General features: G+C 48.6%; 1 protein-coding gene across 1 annotated transcript in view; it reads right to left on the reverse strand.

Moving 5' to 3' along the window:
- Window positions 1-21,863, reverse strand: part of DENND2A (DENN domain containing 2A) — a 138,126-nt gene that overhangs the window by 19,889 nt on the left and 96,374 nt on the right. The window contains exons 13-14 of the mRNA XM_023184889.2: window positions 13,743-13,883; window positions 11,564-11,712 (exon numbers count right to left, since the gene is read on the reverse strand). Coding sequence (XP_023040657.1) covers window positions 11,564-11,712; window positions 13,743-13,883 — 290 coding nt within the window. The remainder of the gene's footprint in view (window positions 1-11,563; window positions 11,713-13,742; window positions 13,884-21,863) is intronic.

The raw sequence follows: 21,863 nt of genomic DNA on the forward strand, positions 1-21,863 counted from the left end.
CCTTTTTTTTTTTTTTTTTAGATGGAGTCTCACTCTGTCACCCAGACTGGAGTGCAGTGGCATGATAGCTCATTGCAACCTCCGCCTCCTGGGTTCAAGTGATTCTCCTGCCTCAGTCTCCCAAGTTTAGCTGGGATTACAGGCATGTGCCACCAATGCCTGGTTAATTTTTTTTTTTCTTTTTTTTGAGATGGAGTCTTGCTCTGGCACCCAGGCTGGAGTGCAATGGTGCAATTTTGGCTTACTGCAACCTCTGCCTCACTGGTTCAAGTGATTCTCCTGCCTCAGCCTCCCGAGTTGCTGGGATTACAGGCATATGCCACCACGCCTGGTTAATTTTTGTATTCTTAGTAGAGACAGGGTTTCACCATGTTGGTCTGGTTTGTCTCGAACTCTTGACCTCATGATCCGTCCACCTCGGCCTCCCAAAGTGCAGGGATTTACAGGCGTGAGCCACCGCACCTGGCCCACACCAATATTCTAAAAATAATTCTGCCCCTAAACATTAAAAGGTCCAATTTTGCTAATAATTACACGAGTGACAGCCCTTTCCTCAAAATAAATGATAGAGCAGGAAAGGATTATTTTGAATGGAGGTTGTTTTTCTCAATCCCTGACGCAAGTGGTAATAAAATTTTGTTCCCCGACTTGTGAAGGCCAGAGGAGCCCTCAAGGAGGGGGACGGGAGGTGGGCACTGCTGGGACTGGTGGTCTCTTAGGAACATGCCAATAGGCAGTGGTTCTGGGATGCTAGGGATGACTGGTCAAGAGGGCTTGCTGCAGAGCGTGGAGGTGGAGGGGCTGGAGGAGAGGCAGTGTTTCTGAAGGAAGTCATAGCGTCCTCGCTCACAGCTGGTTTGCATTACAGTGGTGTGGAGGAAAGAAACGCCAGCACTCACAGCTGTGATCAATTGTACAGAAGTGGGGCAGGGAAGAGAAGGCCCCGGTGGGAGGTTGGCTGGGCCGCAGGGCTAAAAGTTGGGCATGGGTGAGAAGGGTTGGGTCCAAGGATGTTTTGCTGTTGGGTGGTGGTTCCTGAGGGTTGGAGCAGTATTTCAGAACATCAGGATGCACTTGTAAGGAATGCGAAAGTTTTCCTGGAGCCGACTCTTTAGTTCTGGTTGCTACCAGGTCTCTGCTCCATCCTTGGTGTTCCTATGCTCAGCTGGCTTCCAACTCTCTATGAACCAGTAAGGATCCAGCACAGAGCTTCCTCTAAGATGCTACCAGAAAAGTAAATGAAGAGTTTCCCGAATTAGAGGAACACCCCTGTAACTGGAAGGCTGATTCAATGACTACCCTTTAGTATCCCAAGCAAAGTAGCTCTCCTGTTAATGCACCACTCCCGAGAACATGAGTGAAAGGTAAACTCAGGTGTGGTCTGATGCCTGGTGAAATCTACCAGGAGTGGCTGCCTGGTTTCCATCACTGTACTTGCAAACCCTGAGGCCATGTGCCACACAGTTGAAAACGAACACGGGCTGGGCTTCAAGACAACTAGTTCTGTTACTCTCTGCGTGATCTCAGGTAAAGCCCTTAACTGCTCCAGGCCTCAGATTCTTCACCTGTGAAATAACTAGACTAGATCACCGCTAGATCGTTGCTGATGTCCTTCCAGCTTTTTTTCATTTCTTACTTTTTGAGATGGAGTTTCATTCTTGTTGCCCAGGCTAGAGTGCAATGGTGTGGTCTCGGCTCACTGCAACCTCTGCCTCCCGGGTTCAAGTGATTCTCCTGTCTCAGCCTCCTGAGGAGCTGGGATTACAGCCATGTCCCACCACGTCCAGCTAAATTTTGTATTTTTTAGTAGAGATGGGGTTTCACCATATTGGTCAGGCTGGTCTCAAACTCCTGACCTCAGGTGATCCACCTGCCTCGGCCTCCCAAAGTGCTGGGATTACAGGTGTGAGCCACCGCACCTGGCTGTCCTTTCAACTTTAACATCTACAAATGATGAACCCAGAAGAGAGAGCAAAGGCCAGGAGCTGGAAATAGGAGTTTTTGTTGAGGCCATCAAAAGAACAAAGGGTGTCACGGGAAGGTAATTCTAGGGCTCCTTCGCCAAGGCAGAACAAAATAATGATGGTGACACTCACTAAGAAATTCATAGAGAAGGCCGTGTGCGGTGGCTCATGCCTATAATCCCAACACTGTGGGAGGCTGAGGCAGGCAGATCACTTGACGTCAGGAATTTGAGACCAGCCTGGCCAACATGGTGAAATCCCATCTCTACTAAAAATACAGAAAAATTAGCCAGCTATGGTGGCACGTGCCTGTAATCCCAGCTGCTTGGGAGGATGAGGCAGGAGAATCACTTGAACCTGGGAGGTGGAGGTTGCAGTGTGCCGAGATCATGCCACTGCACTCCAGCCTGGGAAATAGAGCAAAACTCTGTCTCAGAAAAAAAAAAAAAAAAAAAAAAAAGAATCACAGAAACCTGTCTGAGAGGTTTCCAGCGGCTGCAGTGCACCCAAAAGGTGAAGATGACAGTGTTTCAAAGCCAGTACAGTCTGGGAGGGATTTGACTCCAAGAGAAGAACTGGAATAAGCTTCCAGCCCCAGCATGTTAGCAATAGGTCTGGATTAGAAGACAACAGCATTTGCGGCTATGCTAAACTCTAAATCTTGCTCCTTGGTACCTTGTTGGTGTTCATATGCAAAAATAGGTAGTTAATTCTTAACATTTAATCAGGCTGTACAATTATACTATTAAAATTGTATTTTTTTTTTGAAATGGAGTCTGGCTCTGTTGCCCAAGCTGCAGTACAGTGGCACCATCTTGGCTCACTGCAGCCTCCGCCTCCTGGGTTCAAGTGATTCTCCTGCCTCAGCCTCCTGAGTAGCTGGGATTACAGGCGCCTGCCATCACCCCCAGCTAATTTTTGTATTTTTAGTAGAGACGTGGTTTCACCATGTTGGCCAGGCTGGTCTCAAACTCCCGACCTCAGGTGATCCATCTGTCTCGGCCTCCCAAAGTGCTGGGGTTACAGGTGTGAGCCACCATACCCGCCTAAAATTGTTATTTTTCATAGGACTTTGCTGAACTAAATGTACTTATCTCTAAGACTCTGTCAACCACCCTGAGGACTAGCTAGACTTCTGAAGTATCTTATGGATGCCAGAGCAGCAAGGTGGCAGATTTGAACACTTTCAGCCAGGCCTTGGGCAAACTCATCTCCCTAGAGAGTGTGTGGTGAGAAGCCCAACCTCTTGGGATGGCAAATGTTGGGTGCAACCAATTCTAGAGAGGACATGGGATTCTCATTTAAGCTTGTGTAAACTTATTAAAAATGAACCAAACCAAACAAATAAGAGGATGAAAGTGCACAGCTACATATGAACTTATTTGTGTAGTTACCTATATGTCAAAGACAAGGTTCAAACTCCTGTATGTGTCAAGATTGGCCTACCTAATGCTACTTATCACTAGCCAGTAGTCTATCATTTAGCTTATGGTTTAATGCACTACAAACATGTAAGTCAATTTCTTATTTGTTTTATTTTTTAATTTGCTTTTTAAAGACAAGGTCCACCCCGGCTGGAGAGCAGTGGTGCAGTCACAGCTCACTGCAGCCTCAAACTCCTGGGCTCACATGATCCTTCCACCTTAGCCTCCTGAGCAGCTGGGACTACAGGCATGTGCCACTATGCCCAGCTCATAAATTTCTTGAATACTGAAAACTTTGTCAACTATAAAGGTTTTTGTTTGTTTGTTTGTTTTAAGAGATGGGGTCGGCCAGGCGCGGTGGCTCAAGCCTGTAATCCCAGCACTTTGGGAGGCCGAGATGGGCGGATCACGAGGTCAGGAGATCGAGACCATCCTGGCTAACACAGTGAAACCCCGTCTCTACTAAAAAAAAGTACAAAAAACTAGCCGGGCAAGGTGGCGGGCGCCTGTAGTCCCAGCTACTTGGGAGGCTGAGGCAGGAGAATGGCGTAAACCCAGGGGGCGGAGCTTGCAGTGAGCTGAGATCCGGCCACTGCACTCCAGCCTGGGCGACAGAGTGAGACTCCGTCTCAAAAAAAAAAAAAAAAAAGATGGGGTCTTGCTATGTTGCCTAAGCTGTTCTCAAACTCCTGGGCTCAAGCAATCCTCCTGCTTTGGCCTAAAGTGCTAGGATTATGGGCATGAGCCACCATGCCCGGCCTCTCTCTGAAACTTTTTGCACATATTTGTTTACATGCAGCTCTGACTTTATCATTCAGCCTGGTCTATAGGTTTAGCCAAAACTTTGGGGAACTGAAATTAGTAAAGTAAGACACAAAATGTTTATCATCAGGAAAATGAAGGCGAGGGTGTAGAGAAGTATTTATCTGTTGTCATGACCACAGAACAAGCCATCAAAACAGCATTCTTTCCTTTCCATCTGTCAAACTCCAGCTTGACAGAGCCATTAGAACACTCAATGTCCACCCTAAAGATAAAACAGAGCAAAAATGTTATTCTAAACTTGATAGATTTTTGGCTCAACTTAAAACCCTTTTATAACTCATACAATATTTGCCATAACTCCCTGAAGCTTCCTCTTGCAGTGGGAGACTCACAGCAGCGAAGATGAGAGAATAAATTGTGTTTGTGGGGGAGAGTGCTGCGGGGGTGCCTACTGACCTAGAGTGGGCGAAGGTCCCCTCTGGGATGTCACGGGGCCATGCACTGAGTCTGTGATATGTCCTGTTCTCATGCCCTGTTCCGTGCCCTCACTAACTTAAGGGCTACAGCTGGAAATCAGGAGAATAAGGAGGCTTTCTGCCACGTTAGTGGAGCAGGGTTGGGTATCAGTGCATGTGCAGCCCTGGGAGTACTGGGGATGAGAGTACCAGCTGTAACTTAACCTGAAGACGTTCTTTTTAAAAAATTTTTAATTTTTTAAATGTTTGTTTATGTATTTATTTATTTATTTTTGAGACAGAGTCTTGCTCTGTTGCCCAGGTTGGAGTGCAATGTCATGATCTCGGCTCACTGCAACCTCCGCCTCCTGAGTTCAAGCGATTCTCCTGCCTCAGCCTCCAAAGTAGCTGGGATTACAGGTACCCACCACTACACTTGGCTAATTTTTTTTTGTATTTTCAGTAGAGACGGGGGTTTCACCATGTTAGTCAGGCTGGTCTCGAACTCCTGACCTTGTGATCAACCTGCCTTGGCCTCTCAAAGTGCTGGAATTACAGGCATGAGCCACCGCGCCTGGCCTATTTTATTTTTTATTGAGATAGAGTCTCACTTTGTTGCCCAGGCTGGAGTGTAGTAGTGTGATCTCAGTTCACTGCAACCTCTGCCTCCCAGGTTCAAGTCATTCTCCTGCCTCAGCCTCCTAAGTAGCTGGGATTACAGGCCCGCCACCATGCCTGGCTAATTTTGGTATTTTTAATAGAGATGGGGTTTCACCATGTCAGCCAGGCTGGTCTTGAACTCTCAACCTCAGGCGATCCCAAAGTGCTGGGATTACAGGCATGAGCAACTGCACCCAGCCTTTTTTTTTTTTTCTTTTTTTTTGAGACGGAGTCTTACTCTGTTGCCCAGGCTGGAGTGCAGTGCAGTGGCTCTATCTCGGCTTGCTGCAACCTCCACCTCCCTGGGTCAAGTGATTCTCCTGCCTCAGCTTCCCAAGTAGCTGGGATTACAAGTGTGCACCACCACACCCAGCTAATTTTTTGTGTTTTTAGTAGAAATGGGGTTTCACCGTGTTAGCCATGATGGTTTTGATCTCCTGACCTTGTGATCCACCCGCCTCGGCCTCCCAAAGTGCTGGGATTATAGGCGTGAGCCACTGCGCCTGGCTGCTCCCGGCCTTTTTAAAACATTTTTTTCTTTCTTTGTTTTTTTGAGATGGAGTCCCGCTCTGTTGCCCAGTTTGGAGTGCAGTGGTGCAATCTCAGCTTATTGTAACCTCTGCCTCCTAGGTTCAAGTGATTCTCCTGCCTCAGTCTCCCGAGTAGTTGGGATTACAGGCATGTGCCACCACGCCCGGCTTATTTTTGTCTTTTCAGTAGAGACGGGGTTTCACCACATTGGCCAGGATGGTCTCGAACTCCTGGTCTCAAGAAATCCACCTGCCTCAGCCTCCCAAAATACTGGGATGACAGGCGTGAGCAACTGCGCCTGGCCTAAAGACTTTCCAGAATTTTCCAGGTCAGGCAACTTGCAGCCAATCATTGGTCTCCAAACCCTTGTTTGTCATGGCCTGCCAAATAACACTTCAATTCCCTATGGCTACTTCCCCGTAAATCAGACAGATCGAGGTGGATACGGATTCCTCCACATGGCCCGTGGAGTCAGAGAGTTTCAAAGCTGGGGGAAGCCTTGGGGGTGACCTGATCACACCTCTCTCACTGGGACCCTGCTGGAAAGACAAAGGCCGTAAGGGAGGCCGGGAGGCCCCGAGGAGAAAAGCACAGACTTCCCCACGACCGACCGGGTCAGCCTGACTGCCGAGCAGGAAGCGGGGCCTGAGGGCCTGTGCTAGGGAGGCTTTCCTTATACATTTCTGTAGACGGACAGGTCCCCAGACCCTGCTCTTCACCCAGCCCTGGAGCCTACAGCCCAGATGGTTTCCCTCCATCCTCTCCAAAGCCCGGCAGCTCTCCCACTCCCTGCTGCTTTGAGCAGAATGATGGATCCTCTGCACGCCTGTTAGTTACCCATTGACAGGGCTGTGGGGGGCGTGAAATGACGCAGGTCAGACACTCAGAAGGCACCTGGCACAGAGGCCGCTCCACGCCTGGTCGCTGCCGTCATCCTCATCAGCTTTGCTCACGCTTTGTTTACCCTCTTCCTGTCTCAGAGGTCTTCAGGCCTTTCTTTATGCAGATTTCCATCTCTTCAGGTCTGCATGGAACCCGTGTACGATGGAAGGATGATTTATTGGGCAGTGGGGAGAGCATGTGGAGCCATTTGTAACAGGAAAAGCGAGGGCTGCTTTCAGAGAAAACAAGACAGTGGAGTCCCGGAAAGTCAGAGCCACGTGGGGCCGCGTCTTCTGAATGAGGAGACCCAGGGCCAACGGCTAAGGATGCCCAGGGGTCCTCCCTACTCTGGGAAACCTCCCTGAGTGATGGGGGAGGGATGTGTACCTCTGAAAGCTGTAAAGGGTCTAAAAACCCAATAACGGTCTTTCTTACACACGCACACCATTACTGTACCATCGCCTGGCTCTGGCTCCAAGGAGGGCACCCAAATTATCCACGTTCCCACTGCCTTCTCTTTTCCCACAGAAATCCCATCCTCACAGTGCCTGACATCTGGCAGCTGCTGCAGAAGAAAACCCCTGATAGGCACGACGTGCCCGTGGGGAGACCTGCTTGCGGCAGCCACAGCTGGTGTCTGGACCCACTCACAGCATGAGCCGTTTGAAGAGACGAACTCTCCAAGGGCAGAATTCCAGGCACTGTGGAAGGGTGGAAACACCAGTGCCTCTCCTATGGATCCCACTGGTGACTGTCTCCGTCGTGGGGCCCCAGAGCGGGGCAGGGAGGGTGGCTGGGGAACAGCCAAGGCCCAGGAATCCAGGCGGGGTCCACTCTCGGCTGCTGGGCTTTGCTCATTTTTGTCTGTCTCTCGTGACAGCAGCTCTGTGGGGCTGGCCCAGCATCCAACCTGTCCACCCAGAAATTGGTCCGGCAAAAAGGCGGAGGCGTCAAGTCCTCTCCCAGAGGTGGGGCAGGCATTTCCAGGTTTCTTTCTTTCTTTCTTTTTTTCAGACAGTCTCGCTCTGTCGCCCAGGCGGGAGTGCGACGGCGTGGTGATCTCCGCTCACCACAACCTCTGCCTCCCAGGTTCAAGTGATTCTTCTGCTTCAGCCTCCCGAGTAGCTGGGATTACAGGCGTGTGCCACCACGACCAGCTAATTTTTGTATTTTTAGGAGAGATGGGGTTTCGCCATGTTGGCCAGGCTAGTCTTGAACTCCTGACCTCAGGCGATCTGCTCGCCTCAGCCTCTCAAAGTGCTGGGATTATAGGTGTGAGCCACTGAGACCGGCTGGTATTTCCAGGTTTCTTTGTGTCCCGAGCCTTCTGACATGTCCCCCTGCATTGCCCTTTGGGGATGTGTTTGTCTCTGACAAGGCCCCTTCCCTTTTCTGTTCCCACCTTTTCTCTCCCTGCACTTTGTTTTTAAGTTTTTCTTTTTTTTCTTAATTTTTAGAGACAGAGTCTCGCTCTGTCACCAGGACTGGAGTGCAGTGGTGTCTCACTATACTTTTACCAGAAAAATCCATGATACTTTGTTTTCTTCCCCCTGGAGGGAGTCTGGGGGAGGCTGGGGTGTGTGAAGGGGGCCCACGGCTCCTCTCCAGCGGTGCCCTTCCCAGACATCTTCTCAGGGTGGGTCCTCCCCAAGTCTAACATCTTCACCCCGCAGGCACGTTCCCCGGGGACTCTGTCCCCACCACCACTCCAGCTGGGTTTCCTTGGCTGGCTTTCCACTTCTAGCCCAGGCCTTTCTGAAATCCATCATTTTCCCCTCCCCCAAATCCAAGCCTGAGAATTCCACCGCTAGGGGATGGAGGGAGTGGGGGATGGAGAGGATAAAGACAGTTACTATGGTGCAGATGAAATCCGATCCTGGTCACTGAAGGGTTATTACTCATCCTGGCTTCCAGGGCTCCAACCTTGAGAACTCCCTCGGCTGAATTCCCCAGTGCCCAGGGCTTGGAGAGCTCCCCAGCGCCCAGCACCAGCTGCAGGCTTACAGAGAGGGCCTCCTTCCAGAGCTGACGAAAAGTGCACCAGGAGTCCAATCATGCTGACATTTAAAAGTGAATAGTGAACTAAAACACAGGGTGGGAGCAGGCTGGGAACAGCCAGATGGCTGCTGTCCAAAGAGGTGCATCAGAAAGGTGACCAGATGTGCCGCGTGAGGGGAGAGGGTGGGGCCGCTTCCCGCCCCGCCTATCTACAGTTTGTCCCTTCCATTCTTACATGCCTGTTTTTCTTCCCTTTTGATTTCCATAGGTCAGAGTCAGATTTCCTCTCCAAACCACAGTGCTTCAGGCTTTTTTTTTTTGGCAATGCTTCTTTCCAGACGTACTTCTCAGGTGGCCTCATCTGCACCACCCGGTTGGCTGGCCCCGCATCTCGGCCCTTTCTGGGGCTGCAGCCACCCCTCAGGCTTCTGTGCCCCCAGTTCCAAAGCAAAGAAGGCTCTGATTCAGTATTTCAAAAATGCAAGGAATTCTCTTTTTAGAAGCTTAGAACGAACCCAAGTCCTTGTCTGCATTTCCTTCCGGATCTTCTTCGATTTGTGACATGACCTTAGCAAATCACTGAATGTGCCCACTGGGATGGGGGTGGCCTCCTATGGGGCACTGAGTCTGTGTGTGTGATGGGAGGGCATTCGCTTTAACGGTGAGGAAGGGATGCCCTCAGGATGGTCTGTCCTCTCGAGCATGGCCCTGCAGCCTTCTGTGAGCTGGCTTCTGTCCACCACTGCTGGCTCATCTCCCTCCCCCCCCTTCCTCTCTTTGCGCCAGCCCTAGTGAACTACTTTGCAGTTATTTTTCTTTTTCTCTCTCTCTCTTTTTTTTTTTTTTGAGTTTCGCTCTTGTTGCCCAGGCTGGAGTGCAATGGCGTGACCTTGGCTCACTGCAACCTCCGTCTCCCGGGTTCAAGCGATTCCTCTTCAAGCCTCCCAAGTGGCTGGGATTACAGGCGTGCGCCACCATGCCAAACTGAATTTTTTGGTAGTTTTAGTAGAGACGGGTTTCACCATGTTGGTCAGGCTGGTCTCGAACTTCTGACCTCAAGTGATCCACCCACCTCAGCTTCCCAAAGTGCTGGGATTATACTCATGAGCCACTGCGCCCAGGCTACTTTGCAGTCCTGAAGGTGACAGCTAGGCCTCACCTGTCCCCATATCTCTGCAGGATGGCTCCTTTTGCCTGCAATATGCTACTTGTTCTGAGTGTTGGGCCTCAGAACTCGCCTCCCTGGGAGTGAGTGCCCTCCCTCGGTCTCCAGAACTCACTGCCTCCACCTGCCTCTAATGTGGTCCTGGATAGTCGGCTTATGTCTCTGTTACCCCACTGCACTGAGACAAGTCTGTGTTTTTTTTTTTCTTTTCTTTCTTTTTTTTTTTTGAGACAAGGTCTTGTTCTGTTGCCTAGGTTGGAGTATAGTGGCATGATCATAGCTCACTGCAGCCTTGAACTTCTGGGCTCAAGTGATCTTCCTACCTCAGCCTCCCTAGTAGCAGGGACTGCAGGCTCAAGCCACCATATCTGGCTAATTTTTTTTTTTTTTTTTTTTTTTTACATTTTTTGTAGAGATGGGGATCTTACTGTGTTGCCCAGGCTGGTCTCAAACTACTTCACTCAAGCAGTCCTCCCACGTCAGCCTCCTAAAGTGCAGTGATTACAGGCGTGAGCCACCATGTCAGTTGTGTCTTTTCTCTGTTTTCCTACCACATAGTGGAGTGTCTGACACATGGCAGAATGAGTGGAAAGCCCACCAATGCCAGGGAAGTCGCACACAGCAGTACAGAACGGTATGCCTCCCAGATCTCCAGTCTGAGCTGCCAACTGATTCCATCCTTTATTTTATCTTATTTTTTATTTTTTGAGATGGAGTCTTGCTCTGTCTCCAGGCTGGAGTGCAGTGGCATGATCTTGGCTCACTGCAATCTCTGCCTCCCGGGTCCAAGCGATTCTCCTGTCTCAGCCTGTGGAGTAGCTGGGACTATAGGCACCCACCACCACGCGTGGCTAATTTTTGTATTTTTAGCAGAGACGGAGTTTCACCATGTTGGCCAGGCTGGTCTCGAACTCCTGACCTCAAGTGATCTGCCTGCCTTGGCCTCCCAAAATGTTGGGATTACAGGCATGAGTCACCACACCTGGCCTATTTTATTTTTATTTTTGAGATGGAATGTCACTCTGTCACTCAGGCTGGAGTGCAATAGTGCAATCTCAGCTCATTGCAGCCTCTGCCTCTGGGGTTCAAGCGATTCTTGTGCCTCAGCCTCTCAAGTAGCTGAGCTGGTATTATAGGCACGAGCCACCATGCCTGGCTAATTTTTGTATTTTTAGTAGAGACGGGATTTCACCATGTTGGCCAGGCTGGTCTTGAACTCCCGACCTCAGGTGATCCGCCTGCCTTGGCCTCCCAAAGTGCTGGGATTACAGGCGTGAGTCACTGTGCCTGGCCATCCTTTTTTTGTGGGGGCAGGAGGGAAGGTCTCCCTCTGTTGCCCAGGCTGGAATGCAGTGGTGAGATCTCAGCTCACCACGATGTTCACCTCCCAGGTTCAATCAATTCCCATGCCTTAGCCTCCCAAGTAGCTGGGATAACAGGTGTGGGCCACCACAGCTGGCTAATTTTTCTATTTTTAGTAGAGACGGGGTTTCACCATGTTGGACAGGCTGGCCTCAAACTCCTGGCCTCAAGTGATCCATCCATCTCAGCCTCTCAAAGTGCTGAGATTACAGGCATGAGTCACCATGCCCAGACTATTCCATCCTTATCTCAGAAGGGCTTACTCTTCAATGCTGGGCAGTCACCTGCTTTACAGACTAGAGGATCCAAGAGTGACTGTCATTCAAACGCTTTAGCAGAAGTAGCCAAGGCGGGTACCTGAGCTTGTCTGCAATGAAGATGACCCTCCTCTCCAGAAGCAGGGAGGCAAACACACAGACCAGGTGGCGGACGCTGAGGGAGGAGAAGAGAGACTCAAAGTCCACGTGCTCAAGCCGGGAGTCCAGTGGGCGGCACAGTTCGATCACCTGCCAGGGAACAGGAGCAGCCATGAAGGAGGGGCCCAGCTATGCAGCCAGGCCTCTCACGGGCGTCGCAGTCACGGGGCTCTGAGGTCCTCATCAGGGGTGACCCACTGGCGGGGGAAAAGGGAAAGAAAAAAAGCAAAACGAAAGGATTGGGGGAAAAGAAAGATGCCAGAAGACTGGGGAAGGAGGTAGCTTTGGTAGGGAAGCAAGCGTCTCACATTCAACTATGAGACTGAGGACAGTGTGGACGAAGGGGAGGAGACAGGATGGCAAAATCAATGGTTTTTGGCCCCAAATGGTTGGGGGCTTTCCCTGGCAACAGCACATCTGCACTCGCCATGGAGAGTTTATAGGACTTTTGAAAACTGTTCTGACCCTGAGAGTCCAGTGGAGAGCATCTCTGTCTCTTGAGGAACTGTTACCTGCTAGGTGGAAATCCCAGGCTAGCATGGAACGCCCAGCAGGCCTGAGCAGCACTTTGGAGACTTGCTGCCACCTCAAGAAGGTGTTTTTTAGGTAATCCTGACTCCATCCCACTCCGTTTCTGATGATGTGTGCTTTCAGCTTTTGTGCTTTGTGTCTATATCTTCTTTTTTTTTTGAGATGGAGTCTTACTCTGTTGCCCAGGCTGGAGGGCAGTGGTGCAGTCTTGGCTTATTGCAGCCTCTGCCTCCCAGGTTCGAGCAATTCTCCTGCCTCAGCCTCCCAAGTAGCTGAGATTATAGGTGCCTACCACCATGCCCAGCTAATTTTTGTATTGTTAGTAGAGACAGGGTTCCACCATGTTGGCCAGGCTCGTCTCGAACTCCTGACTCCAAGTGATCCACCTGCTTCGGCCTCCCAAAAGAAGGGATTACAGGCATGCTGGAATTACAGGCGTGAGCCACCATGTGCCCAGCCTGTGTATATATCTCCTTCTTCTGCACTTGTTGAAGTGTTCCTGAATTCCCTCAAGTTGGTACCCATCTCATGTTTTTTTCTCTTTAAATAGCTGTCTCCTTCCCAGTGAGTGGAGAGTGGATTTTACTCTTAGCATTGCACCTGCCTGGTGCTGCCCCCACGGTGAGGCTTCCCCTCCGGTAACCTCCCTGCTACATCCCCATGGCCAAGCCACTGCATCTGGTATGGGATGTTTTCAGGTTCTCTGGCAACAGAGAGACTGCTGTTCTCTCTGCTGGGAAACTAGGTTGTTCCAGAGTGTTCCAGGCCTATTCTCCTCCCTCCTTTGTTTCCAGAGGTGATCTGGTTTGCTGAGGGTCTCTGAAACTGAAGACTCAAGGCTAAATGGGGTCCTTCTTCTGATGCCCACCAAGCCATGCAAAGGGGATGAGAGGGATAAAAACAAACTCCTTCATAAAATCCCAGCCCAGGCTGGGCACGGTGGCTCACGCCTGTAATCCCAGCACTTTGGGAGGCTGAGGCAGGCAGATCATGAGGTCAGGAGTTTGAGACCATCCTGGCCAACATGGTGAAATCCCGTCTCTACTAAAAATACAAAAATTAGCCAGGTGTAGTGGCAGGCACCTGTAGTCCCAGCTACGTGGGAGGCTGAGGTAGGAGAACAGCTTGAACCTGGGAGGCAGAGGTTGCAGTGAGCTGAGATTATACCACTGCACTCCAGCCTGGGCAATAGTGCAAGACTTCGTCTCAAAAACAAAAACAAAAAATAAAGTTATAGAGGCGATACAGACTTGAAACGTAAATAGGTTTCAATACAATATATGAATGAAAATGGGCTATTAAAAGAAACTAAGGATGTTTAGTGCAGATCCCTAACTTGAGGCCAACATCATGCAAAGGAACACCCCAGCTGCCATAGCATAGTTCTTGGGCTTGCTGCCTTGGGCAGAGTCCTAGCCTGGATGGATTGAAGGTGGAACTCACGATGAGTGATCTGGGCCAGCCCGAGGGGCGGGGAGAGGACACCATGGAATTGGACTGCTCACTGAAAGGCAGCCCCTCTGAGCACGGAGACTCGGCTGTCTGGGCCACTACCTCCCTAGGGAGAAGGAAGGAGTCTGGCAACTTACCTCGGTTCCTGAACCTGGCAGGAAGTTCTTGACAAGGATGGTTTTGCCCAGGGCTGGGAAAGGAGCTTCCATGACACTTCTCATGAGTGGTTGAACCAGGGCAGGAGAGATGCCTCGTCTTTTTTCCACCTCATCCAATATCTGCAAGGGTCAGAAAAGCGGCTTAGCTATTCTGAAGCCAGAGCACCATGGCATGGTGACTTAAGAATTACAGGGAAGCCCTGCTTTCCCCATGAGGCCAGAACAGGCCTTCTGACCCTCCACATGATTGTCCCCAATTCTTCTCCCCTCTGTGTGTCCACACCCTTTGCCATGCAACGTTGCAGCTCCTACTCAAGGAGTGAAGTCTACATCCTTGCTCCTTTGACTTAGGGTTTGGCCATGTGACTGGTTGTGCTAATACATGCATTCCCAATGGGGGTAATAACACCCCAAGGGGGTAAGAACTGGTTTTTGGCAGGAATGAAAAAACTTAGATATTATAATGGTTTGTAGCCCTCTAAGAGGTCAAAGTACATAAACAGATAATACAGTTTATTTATGGATTAAAATGTCATGGGAGGGGATATCCATCAGGAAAATACAAATCAAAAGCACCATGAGATACTACTTCACACCCGTTAGGATGACTCTAATAAAAAGACGGATAATAACAAGTGTTGGCAAGGATGTGGAGAAATTAGAACTCTCATACACTGCTGGTAGGAATGTAAATAGTGAAGCTACTCTGGAGAACAGTCTGGTAGTTCCTCAAAAGGTTAAACATAGAGTTACCATATGACCCAGCACATAGCACTCCTAGGTCCCTACCCCAAAAAATGAAAACATATATGTTCACATAAAAATTTGTACATGATTGTCTGTAGCAGCATTATTCATGATAGCCACAACACGGAAGAAACTTAAATGTCCATTAACTGAGGAAATGATAAACAAAATGTGCTATATGCATATAATGGAATATTATTTAGCCATCAAAGTGCTGATATATGCTATAACTTGGATAACTCTTGAAGACATTATGCTAAGTGAAAGAAGCTAGTTATAAAAGGCCATCTAGCGTATGATTCCACTTAGATGAAATGTCCAGAATAGAAAAATCCAGAGAGACAGAAAGCAGATTGAAGGTTGCTTAGAGTTAGGGAGTAACTGCTAATAGGTATAGGATGTTTTGTTGGGGTGACTGCTAATAGGTATAGGGTATTTTGTTGGGGTGATGAAAATGTTCTGAAATTGTGGTGATGCTTGTATAACTCTGTGAATATGCTAAAAGCCATTGAACTGTATATATCTTTTATTCTTTTAGAGATGGGGGTCTTGCTAGGTTGCCCAGGCTTGCCTTCAACTTCTGGGCTCAAGTGTCCTCCTACGTCAGCCTCCTGAGTAGCTGAGACTACAGGTACTTACCACTGTGCTCAGCAAATTGTGTACTTTAAATGAGTGAATCGCATGGTATGTGAATTATATCTCAATAAAGCTACTACTAAAAAACTAAAAAAAAAAAAAAAAAATCCAAACTCTCCACAATCTAATTGTAAATCAAAGAGTCTAAATTAAAATGCCATTTATAAAGCTGTGTAAGGTGGCACACACCTGTAATCCCAGCTACTTGGGAGGCTGAGGCAGGAGGATTGCTTGAGCCTAGGAATTTGAGGCTGCAGTGAGCTATGATCATGCCACTGCATTACAGCCTGGGAAACATAGTGAGACCCAGTCTCTATTTTTAAAAACTGCCATTTATAAAAGTATCACATGTAGCTATTGAGCCCTTGAAATATGGCTAGTCTGAATTCAGAGTTTTTTTTTCATTTTTTATTATTTTTTATTTTTTTCAGACAGAGTTTTGCTCTTGTTGCCCAGGCTGGAGTGCAGTGGCGCGATCTCGGCTCACTACAACCTCCGCCTCCCAGGTTCAGGCGATTCTCCTGCCTTAGCCTCCCGAGTAGCTGGGATTACAGGCATGCACCACCACACCTGGCTAATTTTGTAGTTTTAGTAGAGACAGGGTGTCTCCATGTTGGTCAGGCTGTCTCAAACTCCCGACCTCAGGTGATCTGCCCATCTCGGCCTCCTAGTGCTGGGATTACAGGTGTGAGCCATTGCGCCCAGCCCAGATGTACTGTTAAGTGTAAAATACCAGCTGGGCACGGTGGCTCCCACCTATAATCCCAACACTTTGGAAGGCCAAGGTGGGCAGATCACCTGAGGTCGGGAGTTCGAGACCAGCCTGGCCCACATGGTGAAACCGTCTCTACTAAAACTACAAAATTAGCTGGGCGTGGTGGCAGGCACCTGTACTCCTAGCTACTTAGGAGGCTGAAGCAGGAGAATTGCTTGAATCCAGTAGGCAGAGGTTGCACTGGGCCGACACCACATCATTGCACTCCAGCCTGGGCAACAAGAACAAACCATCTAAAAAAAAAAAGTGTAAAATACCAACTAAATTTCAAAATACACATTTGATTTTGAGACGGAGTCTCGCTCTGTTGCTCAGGCTGGAGTGCAGTGGTGCAATCTCAGCTCGCTGCAAGCTCCACTTCCCAGGTTCACACCATTCTCCTGCCTCAGCCCCCCGAGTAGCTGGGACGACAGGCGCCCGCCACCATGCCCGGCTAATTTTTTTTGTATTTTTTTAATAGAGACAGGGTTTCACCGTGTTAGCCAGGATGGTCTTGATTTCCTGACCTCGTGATCCGCCCATCTCGGCCTTCCAAAGTGCTGGGATTACAAGCATGAGTCACTGCGCCCGGACTTCTAAAAAATGTTTTTATTTTTTGAGCCTGAGTCTTGCTCTGTTGCCCAGGCTAGAGTGCAATGGCCCAATCTTGGCTCACTGCAACCTCTGCCCCCTGGGTTCAAGCGATTCTTCTGCCTCAGCCCCTCAAGTAGCTGGGATTACAGGCACGTGCCACTGCACCCGGCTAATTTTTGTATTTTTAGTAGAGACGGAATTTTGCCATGTTGGCCAGGCTAGAACTCCTGACCTCAGGTGATTCAACCACCTTGGCCTCCCAAAGTGCTAGGATTACAGGTGTGAGCCGCCGTGCCCAGCCATCAAAATAGACAATTAAGAATATAAAATATAGCAATGATTTTTTTTATGTCAACTATATGCTGAAATAAAATAATATTTTGGACATATTCTGTTAAATAAAATGTATTATTAAAATTAAAAAGGATGGCAGTTCCTCAAAAAACTAAATAGAATTACCATATGATCCAGCAATTCTATTTCTGGGTGTATACCCAAAAGAATTGAAGCAGGGACTTGAATAGATATTTATTTGTACACGTATGTTCCTAGCAGCATAATTCACAATGGCCAGAACGTGGAAACCACCCAAATGTCCATCAGTGGATAAATGGATAAATAAAATGTTGTACATACAAAATGGATAAATAAAATGTTGTACATACAGTGGAATATTATTCAGCCACAAAAGGAATGAAGTACAGATACATGCTACAACATGAGTGAACCCTGAAAATATTATGCTAAGTGAATTGAAGTCAGTCACAAAAGGACAACTATTGCATGGTTCTACCTCTATGACGTTCCTAGAATCCTCAAATTCATAAAAATAGAAAGTAGAATGGCGATGGTAAGGGGTTGGCGGGGGGAATGGGAAATTATTGTTTAATGAGTACAGAGTTTCTTTTTTCTTTTGAGATGGAGTCTCACTTTTGTTGCCCAGGCTGGAGTGCAATGGTGTGATCTTGGCTCACTGCAACCTCTGCCCCCCAGGTTCAAGTGATTCTCCTGCCTCAGCCTCCTGAGTAGCTGGGAGTATAGACACCCACCACCACACTCACTTAATTTTTTTTTTTTTTTGAGCCGGAGTTTCGCTGTTGTTGCCCAGGCTGGAGTGCAGTGGTGCGATCTCGGCTCACTGCAACCTTTGCTTCCCAGGTTCAAGTGATTCTCCTGCCTCAGCCCTGGCTAATTTTTGTATTTTTAGTAGAAATGGGGTTTCACCATGTTTGCCAGGCTGGTGTTGAACTCCTGGCATCAGGTGATCTGCCCGCCTCAGTCTCCCAAAGTGCTGTGATTACAGGTGTGAGCCACTGCACCTGGCTCTAGCTAATTTTTGTATTTTTAGTAGAGATGGGGTTTCACCATGTTGGTCAGGCTGGTCTTGAACTCATGACCTCAGGTGATCCCCACCTCAGCCTCCCAGAGTGCTGGGATTACAGGCGTGAGCCACCACGCCTGGCCTCAATGGGTACAGAGTTTCTGTTGGGGGAGATGAAAAAGCTCTGGAGATAGATGCTGGTGATTGTTGCACAACAATGTGGATGTAATGCCACTGAACTGTTAAAATGGTTAAAATGGTAAATTTTTCGTTATGTATATATTTTAGCACAAGAAAAAGACAATAATATGAAAAAAATTAGTAAGAATTTTGGGGGAGGCAGTTAAGGAAAACACATCTAAAAAGGCTGCTTTGGGGGACAGTAATTAAAAAAAGCTTGTGGCCAGGCACAGGGGCTCAGGTCTGTAATCCCAGCATTTTGGGAGGCCGAGGCAGGCAGATTACCTGAGGTCAGGAGTTCAAGACCAGCCTGGCCAACATGGTGAAACCCCATCTCTACTAAAAATACAAAAATTAGCTGGGTGTGGTTGCAGGTACCTATAATCTCAGCTACTCAGGAGGCTGGGAAGGAGAATCACTTGAACCTGGGAGGTGGAGGTAGCAGTGAACCGAGATCGCGCCACTGCACTCCAGTCTGGGCGACAGAGCAAGACTCCATCTCAAAAAAAAAAAAAAAGAAAAAAGAAAAAAAGCTTTTGGAACTCTGGGCAGAATGAGGCAGAAGCATTGCCATGCGGGTTCTCTGTCCAGGCCTTAGGAGGCCTGCCTTTGTGTTTTGTGTGCCCTCTTGTGCCTCTGCCATTGCCACGAGAAGAGCACATGTGGGCCATCTCACTGTCTAGGAGTATGGGAGACATGTGGACCAGGCCTGTGCCCAGACTTGTAGCCTCTAGAACAGCTAGATCAGCCAACCAGCCAGCCTCAATCAGCCAACCCAGCCTCTTCACAATACTTGCCGAGCCCAAACCCCAGCTGACCTCACAGCTGGAAGAACAAATGATTGAATATTGAAGGCCTTGTGGTTCATTAGACGGTATTACTAGAGCAATTGTTAACTGATACCCTTGCCTTCAGAGATTCTAAGAGCTGCTCTCTTCTTCTCCATGACTCCTTTCTGTTCTAAAGGACAATATGCCATTTTGGCCATCCTTGCCCCACACCTAGAAATAGCTCAAGTTCCTGGGCTCAGTTAGCTAAAGCTCTGGTTCCGGTTCTGTCATGAATATCTGCTGTGTGGTCTTCAGCAAGTCATCACGCTGCACTCCTAAAATATCCCTGGTCAGAAAACAGACAGGAAAACCAAGGACTCTGCATCACAGAAGTATGTTAGCACATTTCCTGGCTTCACGTCCCCTGCCCATGACAGCAAGGACGCTTATGTGAACTTCAAAGCCTCCACTTGGAAGCTGGCCTAACTCACATGAGCCGTTTTACTTCCAGTGTTCATAAGCATTCTGACAACAACAAAGGCTACGACCTATAACCTTACTTCATATGTAAACAAATCACATGAAAGACTGGCCTGAGCAGTAATGCCTAGCCTGCTAGACCTTGCCAATGGCCAACCCCAACATACAATGATGACCACTTCTGGTGGAGGGGAGGGGAGACCCTGGCTAAGATTACACTGAGAGCATTCATTTTCCTTCTTTCTTTTTCCTTTCATTTTCCTTTCTTTCCTTCCTTTCCCTCCCCCTCTTCCTTCCTCCCTCCCTCTCCCCACCCTCCCTCCTTCCCTCCCTCCCTTCCTTCCTCTTTATCTTTCTCTTTATTTCTCTTTCTTTTCTTTTTTTTTCCTTTTCTTTCTTGACAGGGTCTCACTCTATCGCCAAGGCTGGAGTGTACTGGTGTGAACATGGCTCGCTGCAGCCTAGCCTCCTAGGCTCAAGCAATCCTCCCACCTCTCAGCCTCCCAGGTAGCTGGAACTACAGGTGCACACTACCATGCCTGGCTAATTTTTTTGTATTTTTTGTAGAGACAGGGTTTCACCATGTTGCCTAGTCTGGTCTTGAACTCGTGGGCTCAAGCGATCCTCCTGCCTTGGCCTCCCAAAGTACTAGGATTATAGGTGTGAGACATTGCACCTGGCCTTCTGTTTTTTGTTTTTTAATTAGAGACAGGGTCTCGCTAGTTTTCCCAGGCTGGAGTGCAGTGATGCGATCACAGCTCACCACAGCCTTGAACTCTTGGGCTCAAGTGATCTACTGGTCTCAGCCTCCTGACCAGACATTAATTCTTTCTTTTTTTTTTTTTTTTTTGAGACGGAGTCTTGCTCTGCCGCCCAGGCTGGAGTGCAGTGGCCGGATCTCAGCTCACTGCAAGCTCCGCCTCCCGGGTTCACGCCATTCTCCTGTCTCAGCCTCCCGAGTAGCTGGGACTACAGGCGCCCGCCTCGTCGCCCGGCTACTTTTTTGTATTTTCTATTAGAGACGGGGTTTCACCATATTAGCCAGGATGGTCTTGATCTCCTGACCTCGTGATCCGCCCGTCTCGGCCTCCCAAAGTGCTGGGATTACAGGCTTGAGCCACCGCGCCCGGCCGACATTAATTCTTTCAAACAGACTTGCAGAGAAGTACAAGTTCTACCATGGGAAGAGATTACACTACTGTCTGTATAATTCAGGCTTCCTCTGAATTTGGGTAGAGGGTGGGCAGGAGGAAGGCTTTTTTATAGAAATGCTTTTAGGGGCCGGGCACAGTGGCTCAGGCCTGTAATCCCAGCACTTTGGGAGGCCGAGGCAGGTGGATTATGAGGTCAGGAGATGGAGACCATCCTGGCCAACATGGTGAAACCCCATCTCTACTAAAAACACAAAAATTAGCTGGGTGTGGTGGCACGTGCCTGTAGTCCCAGCTACTCGGGAGGCTGAGGCAGGAGAATTGCTTGAACCCAGGAGGTGGAGGTTGCAGTGAGCCAAGATTGCGCCACTGCACTCCAGCCTGGCAACAGAGTGAGACTCCGTCTCAAAAAGACAAACAAACAGGCCAGGCGCGGTGGCTCGCGCCTGTAATCCCAGCACTTTGGGAGGCCGAGACGGGCAGATCACAAGGTCAGGAGATCGAGACCATACTGGCTAACACAGTGAAACCCCGTCTCTACTAAAAAATACAAAAAACTAGCCGGGCGAGGTAGTGGGCGCCTGTAGTCCCAGCCACTCCAGAGGCTGAGGCAGGAGAATGGCATGAAGCCGGGAGGCGGAGCTTGCAGTGAGCTGAGATCTGGCCACTGCACTCCATCCCGGGCGACAGAGCAAGACTCCGTCTCAAAAACAAACAAACAAACAAAAAAGAAATGCTTTTAGGGAGTACTGCTTTAACATCCATGCACCGTAGGTGCAGGAACTTCAATTCCTAAAAGAAAGCTCAGAAAGATCTATATACTCAAGAAGGATTGAAAATAAATTTATCAATTAGGTCGGATGCAGTGGCTCACGCCTATAATCCCAGCACTTTGGGAGGCCAAGGCGGGTGGATCACTTGAGGTCAGTTTGAGACCAGCCTGAGCAACATGGTGAAACCCCATCTCTACTAAAAATACAAAATTAGCCAGGCGTGGTGGCACGTGCCTATAATTCCAGCTACTCAGGAGGCTGTGGCACAAGAATTGCTTGAACTCGGGAAGTGTAGGTGGCAGTGAGCCGAGATCGTGCACCACACTTTGGCCTGGGCGACAGAGTGAGACTCTGTCTCAAAAAAAGAAAAAAAAATTACGAATTAGACACTCATGTCTGATTAATATAGGAAATGATGTTGGATTATATCTAGTTTTTGAGATCAGCATCATATAGGATAGTAATTCTTTCCTATATACCAATCCAGAATACAGGGGTAGATGAGCTAATTCAATATGGCAATTCCTATGTGTTCATATATTGGCTCATTTTCCAGAAAAGAAGACCAAATTATATGAATATTTCGATAAACTTAGAGCACTATTAAAATAATTAATCCCCCCTCCACAAAACTGTTACACATACATGACACATAAACACGTTGGTACACACCTATCCATCTATTATAGTAGCC

The sequence above is a fragment of the Piliocolobus tephrosceles genome, chromosome 8, assembly GCF_002776525.5.
Source record: "Piliocolobus tephrosceles isolate RC106 chromosome 8, ASM277652v3, whole genome shotgun sequence".
NCBI lineage: Eukaryota > Metazoa > Chordata > Mammalia > Primates > Cercopithecidae > Piliocolobus > Piliocolobus tephrosceles.